Source organism: Taudactylus pleione, unplaced genomic scaffold (genome assembly GCF_031769625.1).
Source record: "Taudactylus pleione unplaced genomic scaffold, aTauple2 ptg000053l, whole genome shotgun sequence".
NCBI classification, from domain to species: domain Eukaryota; kingdom Metazoa; phylum Chordata; class Amphibia; order Anura; family Myobatrachidae; genus Taudactylus; species Taudactylus pleione.
In genome coordinates, this window is record NW_028284455.1 from 12,602,843 (window position 1) to 12,616,901 (window position 14,059).

At 38.8% G+C, this 14,059-nt stretch overlaps 1 protein-coding gene across 5 annotated transcripts in view; it reads right to left on the minus strand.

Moving 5' to 3' along the window:
* SATB1 (SATB homeobox 1) overlaps positions 1-14,059 on the minus strand; it is a 196,808-nt gene that overhangs the window by 37,497 nt on the left and 145,252 nt on the right. For 4 of the 5 annotated variants that reach the window (XM_088462720.1, XM_088462719.1, XM_088462721.1 and 1 more), the window contains exon 8: positions 8,594-8,806. In XM_088462720.1, coding sequence (XP_088318846.1) covers positions 8,594-8,806 — 213 coding nt within the window. The remainder of the gene's footprint in view (positions 1-8,593; positions 8,807-14,059) is intronic. The other variant, XM_088462723.1, reaches the window with a different exon arrangement.

Genomic DNA, 14,059 nt, shown 5'->3' on the forward strand with positions numbered 1-14,059 from the left:
AGATAGGAAAAAACAAACTAACTTGGAGACCTTTCCAAATGATTCTTTTTTTTTAAGCCTCAATACTTTATTGACTTACTAGCCCTCATATTAAGCTGGGAAAAGACAATTTTAGAGCTGAATTATGATAATTCTTACCTCTCAGGATGCTGTGTCTACTCTCAACAACCATGGTCTTATCTAAGCAACCAACTCAGGACTTGGCAATAAATATGATAAAGACAATTAACTATTACATAGCCGGGGGATGCGAAAATGGTCTCTAAATGCTCCTAGCTTCACATTTCCACTATTAGAAACCTTATTAAGCAATGGACGTTAGTGGGAGCTGTTGAAGTCTAGGCAGTTTCTGGGAGAGACAGAATACAGGATCTGTGAAATGCGTTGAAGTGTATCAGAGACACCGGTTGATTAAAATCTCTACTAACAGGGTTATTTATTAAAGCTTGGAAAGAGATAAACTGTGAGAGATAAAGTAAACGTACAATTTACAGACTGTGGGCCTGATTCAGCAAGGAACGCAATTGCAAAGCTGCACGCAGGCAGCTTTGCAATTGCGATCCTTGCTATTATGCAAATGCGGCAGGAGGTGTATGACACACCCTGCTGCATTTGCGATCCCAGCACTGCGATGGAGGTCGCAGGCTGGGATCACCATCGTGACCATTGTTAGTCGATGGTCACGATGGTGGATGGCGCCGGTCCTTCGGCCAGCTGAGTAAGTGTCAGCTTACTCAGACTGACTGAAATGTGAGCCGAGGACACTGTGATGATCAACGCAGATCCTGGTCTGGCAATTCCCGGAAACCGGGGAGGACACGCCCCCATTTCCAGGAATGCCGGCCGCCCAAGCACCTCCCCTTATAATAAGGCAGAGGCATTCAAGGGTCTACGTGCGACTACACAGGACCCATTCTGCACACTCGCAGTCTTGCGCACGTGCAGATTCCCTATAATCGGGAATCTGCACTTGCGTGCACTGCTGAATCAGGCCCTGTGTTTGAAAAATGACAGTTAGGAACTGATTGGCTAATAGTTTATCTCTCACAATTCTATCTCTCTTAGAACTTTGATAAATTCCCCACTAAGACTTTTTGGGACCACATATCTATCTAATCATTCTTGTGAGTTTAATCTCTCTATTTTTTATATTGTTTATACAAAATAGGCTACTTCAATATGATATTATTTAGATATTTATTTAAAAATAAAATCTTAATCTGAATATCACAATATTGAGGGTGTTTGAATGGAAATTTGTACTAAATACTTACATGGTTTGATACACAAAGGGGTAGAATCAATTAGAAGTGAACATAATGGGCAATTATGGTAGCTGATTTCTCCTCATACTTTCATAGTCTGCGAGAAGAAATCTGTGAGATTTCACCATTACATTGAATAGGTGTGACTTATTTGAATTTCATCACATTATTGTTTTCACTTTACACTATGGGCTTATTTTTGATTCTTTGTCATTTGAGATGGCTATTAGAGCCATAACAATGGTCCAAACAGATACTAGACACTTCATTATGGGTGAATGCTCTATAAAAATATTGTTTTCATTGTGTATAATACAGTATAAAAAGTCTCAAAGAATCAAACAATCTCACAAAGGTCCTCGATTGCACATGTAGCAAAATATATTTCTCTGCTGTCAGATCAAAATTGGAATTTGTGGGAAGCAATTACTCAATTTCTGACTAATAATTAAAAAGTGATTGATTGCTAAAAAATGTATTGTAATATGTACACCTCCGTTATTAGATTGTACATAAATACAATTAGAAGGCGTTTCCAGATATAAGGCAATTTTTCAGTTGCAAGAGACCTCTAAACACAAAGTGATTGCCCAAACATCAAGAGGTCAATTAAACCTAAAACCTAAGTTGACACATAAAAAAATAACTAATAAAACATTTATACTTACATATAAAGTTTTCTAGAGGGCATCAGAACTTAGATAAAGGGGAGAATTCAATTAGCTGCGGGGCTTACCACACGGTTAATTGATCGTGCTGCCCGATTCAGTTACTGTAGTTGCAGAAACCCGGCACAGTAAATACCAAAGGCAGTCAGACTATTTTTGTTACCTTTTGCAGAAAATGGCTGATAACAGAATAGAATATTGAATTTAGATGCACAGCACATGTCATTTCTCAGATATCTTGTACAAATATTTATTAGTATTTGTAGTTTTCCATTGGTATTTTACAGTTCTTTAAATCTATGAATAACACTTGCTATCACTTACTCTCCTCTATAAAGGCATCACCATTAGAGTAACTATAACTACTGTATAAGGTACATATGGCTATTCACTGTTGTCAGCCTTGCATTAAATAGTTTACCTTTGAAACCAGTATGAATGTTTCACAGCAAAGAGCAATTTGAAACACTTTAATAATTAGTGTATCTAACCAACCCAATGAGTCAGGTGGATCACTGCTTTAGACTAAATGACCATTTGGTACTGACTTTAATTAGAGGTAACCTTTAATAAGGTTTTGTACAAAAACAATTTACATTGTTGTCTTGTAACATTCATCTTTTATATATGAATTTATAAATTTAATTGTTTTTAATAAAGGGAAGAACTAATTACAAGTATTTTAACAACATGATGACAACACAAATATTATGTATACTCCATACACAAAATGCTCACCTAGTTGATATAATCAGTATTACACATGCATATATGTAAAGTTGCCCCCGATCACATTTTATAAAACTATATTGTAGGTAGCGACAGGAAGGTACTAGTAGGAAGCCACAAAAGTAATTTTGATAACAATGATCATGACATCAACAACAAGGAATACAATTTACCCAAAAATCTCTTGCTATCACCTCAGATTAAATATTAAAAGATATAAAAATCATATTTTACAAATGATATAAAAAAATGAAGTAGGTAAAAAACAGTTTGTTATATGATGCAATACTTTAAGTAAAGTAGTTTATTTACTAATCAAAATCAGAAGTTTCCGCATGATAAAAGTATTGCTGCAATTTACTAACAGCTATATAAGATATAAGATATCTGAGATCTCCTATGTTCCGCTAAGTAATGCAGAATACTGCAATCCCCATTATTCACAATAGGGACTGTGGTCTGAGCTAATTCCCAAGCTTTGAAAAGCTCAGCATGTTCGAGCTAGCTTCTATCTGAAGTTGGCGTTATTTATTGTAGCATATGTGGAGAGCATTGCTGGACAGGGACGATGGCGATAATGATTACTTTACTAAAAACTCTTCATTGGTACAGGCTCTTACTAGAGCTGCTGGCATAAATTTTTTGATAAATTAAGACAAAAAATATCTTAATGATGTGCTATGAAGCAATAATAAATTATAGTTTTTGAGACCAAGCAGCATTATTTGTTAAATCGACCAATCAGTGTCTTAAAAAGTGGAACAAAACATTCTCGCTATATACGGCAAGCCACAACAAAACTGAATTAACATTTGTTCTGATACTGAAGAGAATGTAGAGAAGGTTTAATTATTCCTTTTTACATATCGTCCTTTGTAGGCAGGTATTTTGCATTGATTTCAGGTGTTTGGTAATTTTAAGATAAAAATTCACTAAGCACTTTGCTTGATAAGTACTTATTATACAGGATGATAACAATGTAATGTAAAAGATAACAATTCTAATAAAATCGTTTTTTTGGAAAAATAGCAGAGTATATTTTTGAAAAACTTAAAAATAAACTTCTGCAGTGTGCAAGTTTAAAAATAAATCCCCAAAACTATCCTGTAAAATTATGCACACATATTTAGTCTATACAAATGTACGTCACAATAGGGGCTTCTGAGACAAAAAAAAGGATTGACGAAAAAATATTTGCAAGTAAAAGTTTTAAGTCTCATCTTCTTTATTCTGACAGACATGTATGTTTTGGTGTGGATGAATGCATCAATAATCGTTTCTGCATTTCTCTGCATTATCACTCAGTGCAGATTGTGATACCTGTTTTTGGACGAACATGAAAAGAATGGAAAATTTGTCAAGCAATTAATGAATCTTTTGTAGTTTGTTTTAATTTTGCTTTCTACAGTATAACATTTGGCAACACAAAATGGTATGCAAAATAGGACACAGACTTGCTAGATCTTTTCTGTGACTTTTCAGTAGTTGCTTAAAAGACTACGCTGTACGTATTTTATGTTCCAGTTTGTGCATTTTTATATATTTTGTGAATGTGATTCCTATCATTTCCAGACTGAGAAACTGAATGCTTGGTTACTTTCGATGTTTTATAAAAATTAATTGCACACACATTAACACAGTCAAATTGCAAAAATGAAATTTGTCTCCCTAACAAGAGCTACAAAGTATATCACAGGAAAACAAACATGTTTGGATGATATATAGTTTAGGAAAACTTGTGCAAAAATATTCTGTAACAAACAACAAGCTATCTGATTCTTTTTCTAGTGCAGTTTCGAAAATAAAACAAGACCTCAGAATGTTGAGTTTACAGCACCCTTATGCAGTTTTCTGTTGTTTTAGAATTCATTTTACATCCAATTAGCTCCTTTTAAAAAACCCCAAATAAATAAAAGTTGTATTGCTTGATAAATGGATTACTATTAGCTCATATCTAAATCACATGGCAGAGCAAACAACTAAACTAAACAACTCTCAACTCATTTTGAATCATTGCAACAGTAAGATATACAATGCTACAAAAGTCCCCAGTAATAATATTAGGCATTTTGAATTATATGAGTAATCTTTAAGACATACAGAAACAAAATACTATGATTCAGCGAAGCCTAAGGCAATACTAATTATTAAATCACAGTAGTTCTATTAGGACATCACTTTTTTTTTTATGATTCGGCGTCCATTGTTCCCCCCTTATCTCTAAAAGGATCCTTTACTGGACTCCAGGCTAAACTCCATTAATAGTAGACTAAGCCATTAGCACACCATGTTCCCTTTCAATAGGGAAATTTGTTCTCCTTCTTGCAATACATTAGTGCATAAACATAGCAGCTTCCTCTTGTCCACCATCGTCAAACTGTGTTATTTATTACTCCTGGAAGACATTTGGTAATCATTAGCTGTAAACTCTGCCGCATGTCAAGAAAATGCTTTTGTCTCTGATGAACTCATCTGTTTTATTATGTACATTGAATCTAGGTATTGGATAAGAGTCTAAGCAATATTTTCCAGGATCAGTACATTTATTTTAAAGCACAAAAATATCACCATAAAACTTAATGGAGGAGCCAAGTACCATTACAACATACGTGTGAATCGTGTAATCGAGTCCATAAGTATACCCATTTATTGATTATATATGTATTTGACATGAACATGATACGTCCATAAAAAAAGCCACTACTGAATTCGCTTCAGTAAAAAAATACAGCAACATACCAAAAAGAAACTATGGGCCTCATTTATGTACAAGTTTAATAATGGGCATAATATAGCGCTGCCGCTCGCCGTGCTTTTACTTTTCTACTTGCATTTAACAATGACCTGCTTGCCGGTGAGCAGTAGTGTTAATGAAGAAGGCAGCTGTGCTTTACTGTACCCGCTTGTGCTGACGAATGAAGTCGACTTGTGGGAGGTCCTGGATTCCGGCGCATGCTCAGACTGTTTGAGAGGATGCTGATTGTACACTGCACAGGCAACATTTGGTGGATGGTCATATGTCAGCCTGTTGCCAGGAGACGGAGGTGCCGCAAAGGATTCTAGTTAAGGACCCAGATGCTGGCGCCTCCCTGCAGGGAACTTAGCACTCATCAGTGCTAGATAAAAGCAGCAGGTCCCTGGAAAATTTCAAGAAACGCAAAAAGCGGTAAGGTAAAGAAAATGTGAAAGCTAGAACTAATGGCAGCTCTTTATGATTGGAATAAATTGTTTTTATGGTCGACCTGCTGCCTACAGACACATTAGTCAGTCATTTTGTGGGGTTTCACAAAATGATCATCTTATCGATTCATAGAGTGCCACATGCATCAGTGTTGTCACTGATATCTTGTGAATGGATAGGATGCACGAATATGAGTTCATCAACATATCTCATTACACTGCATTGTACGAAAAAATGTGAGTGATAGGTTAAATAATAGTTGATTAATGGATTTCACTTTTGCTAAAACCTGGTATATATTCAAACTCTCCAATTATACTCTACAAGTGGTATCTCCACTAACAAACTCCACAAGATTTTCCCATAATTCTCCAATTGTGTGTTGAAGGAATTCAGGTCATAAAACTACACTTGACAACATGTTTTGGTACTGACCAAAAATATCTTGTCTCTGGACTATTTCTCAGCTGATTGCTGGCCTGAATTGGTAGTTGGGTTCTATTCGAATCCTCATTACTCTCTTCCAAAAACGTCTCTATGTCTGGAAGAGAGGTTCTAAACAGGCAGTGAGTCCTATACTACTCACCATGAAAATCACAATCACTCATCTAGAGAAAATTGTAGCTAGAGTTCAGTCCTTCTACAAAATAGTGACAATGTTTACTCCTTTTATGTAGAGTTACATCTACAGACTCTCTTGTTTGGAACCCAGATAAAGAGGCACTTCTTTGTGTGGCAATTAGGTGGTTCTAAACTCTAATTTTGTTTGCTGGTGAACATTGGATGATGACATTGTGAACTTTACCCGCCACCACCCTACTCTTCCTCCCTTATGTATACATTCTTTAATAATTTAATGGAGAGCAAAATAATTAGGCGTAGTAATTGGAAAAAAGTGGTTATGTCCCCAAAATCTAGCTTTTTCGAGCTTAAACCAGTCCTGCTACTCCAGGAACCCAAAAGGACCACTTTGCATTTTGGCCACAAATGAGTAACCCCCCCCATCCCCCCAATGGAAAAACTCCAGTGTTAAAATGACCAGACTATATTGAGACTGGTAAGGATGGTTGAAAAATAACTACTGAGTATACACCACTGAGTGGTGTATACTTCTTCTGAGTATGCCCTATAATGACCTGATCAATGCTCATGACCCTATCAATAAGCCAGCATGTGAATATTGCAAATCATACTGGTGCCACCACAAGCCTAACTCATCTTGCATTCGCATAAGGAAATGTATATTAATTTAAATAAAATAGTAACTCTAATTAAGTCTTTTGAAATAAGACAAAGTGGCTACATCTAATCTAGATGTAATAAATGCATAAAACATTAGTATTTGGAATTTAAATAAAAGGTGGTAAGTACCTGCAGAAAATAAGTGAGACAATGAGAGCTGCCACGTGAGGACATTAATAGTATGACCATTTTTGCTCTCCTGTTAGCCAATCAGAGTATTCACTGCACCACAAAAGAAGTGTACTGTGGTATGGAGTGGCCTGTCCACTCATGTGGATATGTTAGTGAGGACAAAAGGCCTGCAGAGGTGGTTTAAAGGAGGAGAGGCCCCATGTGGGCTCCCTCTTCTCTGGCAGCAGAGTAGACAGACCCTGGCTTTGTGCGAGGGTCTACTGAGCATGTGCAAGTCACCAGCACCATGGCACCCGTGCCACATTCAAAGAGACTTCTCTATTGCGCAAAACACCAGGGAAATGGTCGACGCACACTTTTCCCAGTGATTGCTGCTGTTTTGCAGTGCCGGCCGAAGCGGGACCGAGGAGAGGTAAGTATAATTCTGGGTGTAGGGTGTGCGGTGTGGCTCCCCCTGGACTCATGTGCACCGCGCACCCTGCACCCATTATAGATATGCAAATGCATGGTTGTATTTGACAGGGGCAGTGCCCTGAAGTGAGGAGGAGAATGAAAATAGGCATGAAGCCAAAAACATAGATAGCGGAAGAAATAGGGTATCCAACACCAGAGCACGGATGTGAAGCTCCTGTCACAACGATGAAGAAAGATTCTGGTGTCAAAATTGTTAAATTCATCTTTTTGCCCACACATTACTGGGACATAACACCAATGTATCTGCAGACAACATTTCTAATAAAAAAATATATAAACAAGACGAAATGGTGCCAACACAGCACTAATGAAGCTAAACAGTCAGCAACATCTTAGGAAAGGAAGTTGAATTTATTGGCAGGATACAATATTGAGCAGTGAGATTAGTAGTAGATATAGTGAGTTGATGGAACTTTACACATCATTGACTAAGTAACTGGTGAAAGAAGGGCAGCTATGATGCATGTTGCATATCATCAAGCTTATCATTAAACAGAGGCGGATATTAATATGTACATTTTAAACTTTAAAGAAGATTAAAAAAAGTTTCATATTTACTATGAGTTAAAGGCATATTCTTATGCATTATCCTTTGAAATTAAGCTATTTGTTTTTGCTATGTTAGCATAGATATTATATATTATACATAAGTATTAACATATAATATGTATAATATGTAATATATATAAAATATGTTTAAACTCCTGTAAATAGTCTGTGTTTACAGAGAGTTCTGATGCCATCAGTGTTCATTAGAAAACTTTGTGTATTTTAAGGAATAACGCACCACCATCGGTACACATACTATATAAAGGTCATAAATAAATATTTACATTTGTATACAACATTTCTAAAAGTGGTTATCAAAAATGGAGATGAGTTATACATATTATACCCATTACCTGTGGAGGACGGGCTGGTGGTGTGCTGATCAATGGTGCTGGACCCATGGTGGAGGCGGCATTGAGGCTTCTTTCCCTCTCATCCTGGTAAATTCGGTCTCTCTCAGCCTCGGGTAGCTGCAAGAAATTTTGCATCGCTCTAAGATTTACCAGTAAAGACTGGGATGCTGTCTTGGGATCTTCTTCCTTTCGTAAAATTTCGGAGAGCAAGCCCTATATCAGAGGATCACAAAAAAATAACAAAGACACGATTTAGCCTTGAACATGAAATAAATGAGGTATCTCATGTACAAAGTACAGTGCCCGGGACCACTAAAGCTAGATAGTTGCTATTAAGAAATGGAAGTGAAGTCGATAAATTACTGGGATATAAGTAAAACAAACAATGGTGGCTGTTCCATCAATGAGGGTAAAAGTTTACAACAATAAGCTTAAGAAAACATGAGACAATTAAGAAAAAGGTTACAATGAAAATTCTCTTCTAAATTTTGCAATATTACAAAAATCACTTGGGAGAGACAATGCTGTCATAATATCACACAGTAGTGAACAATTCAAAATTCATCTCAATTACTTACTTAAAAACACTCTGCAACTTTCTTCTTATATCTCATATTTTCCATGAACTCTTTATCTAGTGAGGCTCGTGTCAGAAGATAAAAACGATCGATGAGAGTGTATACAAGTTGATAACAATATAGCAAAGAAGTCACCAGTTTTAACCACAAACATTTAGTGCAATATCTAAATGTGTACAGCATCTCTGCAAGACAGAGTGAACCTCAACTGTATTTACATACCTCATTCCAGTCCTGAGGTGTTATTAAGACTATTACGAGCTGTGTTCACCATCTTCAGTTTTTAATATACTTCTATTAAACATCATCAATCTTAACCAAATGGGATTTTTTTCTTTCCTATCAAAATAATGAACTAAAAGCTCTACATTTATTGGCTAACAATACTGTTCACTCTAAAGAGACCATGATTTCCAATTTTATATTTAATAATGTATATATTTCATATTCATTCCACAAGCTCTTAACTGAGTATTCAAAGTACTGTAAGGGAGGTCCAAAGATGGCCTTGACTCCTATACCAGGTTTTCACCTCACTTTACGGAAGTAAAGGGCATGCATAATATAGCTAATGGAAGAAGGAAAAGTTCTACCTTTAAAATAATGAATCCAGAGTCTGGTTTACAAATAACGGAATACCGAAACTGCCCTAGTTTGGCCACACACTTAGGTGACAATATTGTATGGATTCAGTTGCTCAGAGATCCGGCTGAGCATTCAAGTCAAGTCTGCCAACTAGACATTGGCAAATGGCATGTACATAGCAATAAATAAATTGTAGGAAGTTCTGACTGATCCCTATTGGATGGTAAACCTGGTTTGCCAGTTGTGTTAGGTCCAATTTGATATATAACCACCAAACTAGCTATGTAAACTGCTCACTTTATCGTAAAATCAGATTTATTATTTTCCTTTAGTTATATGACACCACAAGGGGTCCATAGTGCCTTACAGAGTGTGTAAAAAGAAACAGTATGAACAAAACAAGAAAAAAGTGACTTATATTACAAAACATTTCAGAATATGGACAAGGTTAATAAACATTTCTGCAGCAGCAGTCATAGGACCTGATTTAGCAAGGATCACTATTGCAATCACAGCTGCGATTACACACGCAGTTCAACTGAGATAGTATGCTAATTCATTGCGATCGCTATGCCGCCACAGCACTACATAAGGACGCCCACTTTTCCTTACACACATCAGTAATGTTTAGCAAGACTGAGAGAACATCGGTGCAATTGAGTACCATCGCAGCCTCACGCATACTTGCACAAAGTCAGACCTTACTCAGAAATTGCCAACTTCAGTGCACGTTTTCAGGCCTCAGGCTGCGTAGGGCATCGGAGAGAATAACTTATGTACACCCATGCAATGGCGTTCAAACCCCTGGCATGCCTGCGTTTCACTGACCACCCCCCTATCACCACCCACAAATGGTACTTCCTGTCAATCACTGTGAGATGGGTCTGCGAAGACAATGCGATCGCAGTCCCGACTGTAGTGGCCAGCCGATGCACTGCGATGCATACCCATGTGCAGAACACAACAATTGGCCGATTGGCCGATTGCATACGTATTAGCAACTGGAATCCAAGATGAATCAGGCCCTTAGTACCCAAATAAACAGTGGGGTAGTCAAACCCAAGGTTTGGTGCTGCTGTTGACAAAGGGAAGGTGATGATGGTATAAGTGAAGGAATGAAAGACACATGGTTGAAGAGGACCCATCTAAAGTGGGAGACAGACAGGAGTGACAAAGAAAGGAGAGGCAATGAGCAAGGAGTGGTGGCTTAGGATGAGAGCTGGAAATCTTTGACAGTGGGTCTTAAGAGCCTGTTTGAAATTTTTAAGAGAGGTGGAGAGTCTGCTAGGGAGAGAGTTCCAGTGGTAGGGAGCACCATGAGAAAAATATTGGAGGAGTGAGTGGGAGGAAGTAATCAGTTGGTAGGAGAGGAGGCATTTATTTGTGGAGAGAAGTGGGCAGGCGGGAGTGTGAAGGGAGATGAGGTCTGAGATGTGAATAGGAGAGGATTTGGTGAGGGCTTTGTAAGTGAATGTGAGGAGCTTGAATTAGGTACTGAAGGGGAAGGATAGGCAGACGTAGTTCTGTTTGGAGAGGAAGATGAGCAAAGCAGCAGCATTGAGGACAGAATGGAGTGGAGATAGGTGGAAGACAGGGATGCCAGATAAGAGGAGGTTACAGTAGTCCAGACTAGAGATGACCAGGGAGTGTATGAGGGTCTTAGTTGCCTCTAGTGTAAGAAAGGGTCTAATTCTGGAGTTATATTTGGAAAAGTCAGGACTGCAAAAGGTACAGAATGTGTGGTTTGAAAGAGAGGGGAGGAGTCAAGGATAACTCCAAGACAGTGCACTGGCAGGCTAGAGGTGATTCTATAAATAGATAATTAAATTGAGGGAGGTGAGGTTATTCGGGAGGGTGGGAAGATTATTAACCCATTCTTAGACATGTTAAGTTTAAGAAAGCGCTGGGACATCCAGGAGGAAAAAGCAGAAAGACAGTTAAAAATATGAGTGAGGAAAGAGGGGGAAAGATCAGGAGAGGAGAGGTAGATCTGAGTATCATCAGCATAGAGATGCAGCTGATGAGCTCACCTAAAGAGGATGTATAAAGGGAGAATAGAAGAGGTCCAGGCACAGAACCTTGGGGAACACCTACAGGTAGTGTAAATGGAGGAGTAGTGGAATCATGAGAGGAGACAGAGAAAGAACAGAAGAAGGAGTACAGCTAAGAGAGGGCTGTATCACACATTCCACAAGAGTGAAGGATTTGCAGGAGGAAAGGGTGGTTCACTATGTGAAAAGCAGCAGAGAGGGCAATGAGAATGAGTAGAGTAGTGGCCCTTGGATTTGAAGAAGTGGCTCTTGGATCAAGAAGGTCTTTGCTGACTTTAGTAATGGCAGTTTCTGTGGAGTGGAAAAAACGAAAGCCAGGCTGAAACGGGTCAAGCAGGGAGTGGGAAGAAAGAAAGGTGGTGAGGCCATTGTAGATAATCCGCTCAAAGATTTTAGAGGCAAAGAGGAGGAAAGAGATTGGGTGGTAGTTAGAGAGAGTGCCATGATCTTGGGTGGGTTTTTTAAGAATGGGGGATACAAGGGCATGCTTGAATGCAGACAGGACAGTGCATGATGAGAGGGAAAGTTTAAAGAAATGGGCAAGGTGGGAACAGGCAATGGGACAGAGAAAGCAGAGGAAGCAAGAGGGGATAGGATCAAGGGGGGAAGGTAGAAGGGGGTGAGCACTGGATTGGGGCCATTACTTAATCTCCAAGTACTGGGAAGAAGGAAGTGATAGTGGGTAAAATGGATGGAGAAGGTGGGGAGAGGTAGGCTGGGAAAGAAGAGAATATGAGGCAGATCTGGTGGAATGTAAAGTCCTGATGGATGGATTACATATTAGGTATTGTGAATTGGGTGACAAAGTCAAGGGTAGAGAGTGAGGAGGGGAGGCGAAGGGGGCAGAGAAGGGAATTGAAAGTGGTAAAGAGCCGACAGGGGTTGGAGGAATGGGAGGAGATAAGGGTCTTGAAATAAGATTGTTTAGCGAGGGAAAGGGCAGCACTGTAGGTCGAGACTATAAATTTGTAATGAAGGAGGGCTGCATTGGAGGACGATTTCCTCCACTGTCACTCAGTGGTTCGTGAACACTTTATCTGGTGCATTTGGAATGGCTGAGGTGTGGATCTGCAAAGGTGAGTAGTGAAAGCTTGTCAAACATAGTCAAGAGCAGAAGTAAGGGATACATTGTAAATGGATACAACTTGGTCAGGGCAGGAGGGAGAGACAATAAGGGAGAGGAGTGAGTCGAGCTGAAAGGATAAGGACATAGTAATTGCCTCAAGGTTATGCTTGGTGATGGTAGCATTGGGGGGTGGAGGTGGAGAAGGAGTGAGGGATAACTTTAAAGAAAGAAGATAATGGTCAGAGGGAGGGAATAGGGAATTGGTAAAGTCAGATATATCGCAACAGTGGGTGAAGACTAGATTAAGTGAGTGTACACTAACAAGGGAAGGTGAGAAGGTCCATTGAGAGAGACCAAATGATAATGTGAGGGTAAGGTGCACTTTATCAAGTAGCATAAATTTAAAGTGATTGTCCATATTTTTAATCTGCACCCAGCTCTCTGATGGCTCAGACTCAGTGCATTCGCTTCAAAACAGCTCTACTGAAGTGGACGAGACTGAATGCAATTCAGACACTGTTGCAGTAATAACAAATAGGGCATGGCAAACCCTGGAACCACGCGTGGGCACTCCTAAGGTTCTATTTTTAAAGGGTGAAGAAGGTATAATAAAATAAGGATCACTGCTCAAGTTCATAATCTTCCCCAATGAATTATCCTCCAGAATAATACTGGTCCAGTCAGGCAGTGGCAATTATACTTTGCCTCACAAGATGAGCCTTCGATCATAACTCACACATGAGACTTATGTGGCTCATACATCAACAATTTATCAGCACAATGCTGCATTTTGCAGTTAGATTGTGTAAAAAAGTCGACAAAAACCAACATGTTGCAAATCACAGATTGCAAGCCAAAAATGCATGGAATCGGTATAATGAGGATTTCTAACATGTTGGATTTTGTAGAAATGGAGAATGGAGGAATCGGGCAAATGATGAATGGGCTCCATTAGAGCTACTCGGTACAGTGAGTGTGCAGCAATTGAATGTGCTGCTAATTTATTCAGATTCGCTGTCAACGTCTCACTGATGAGGTGCCAGGTCTCACTATAGGTCACTATAGCTGTACAGTGAGACCAAGGACAATGCAGCACAGTACAGACCTGAGAGGCCAAAACGGATGTACTGCAGAATCTCCATTTCAGTGTTCAGGATTTGTCTATATCCACCTTGCCTTATGTATG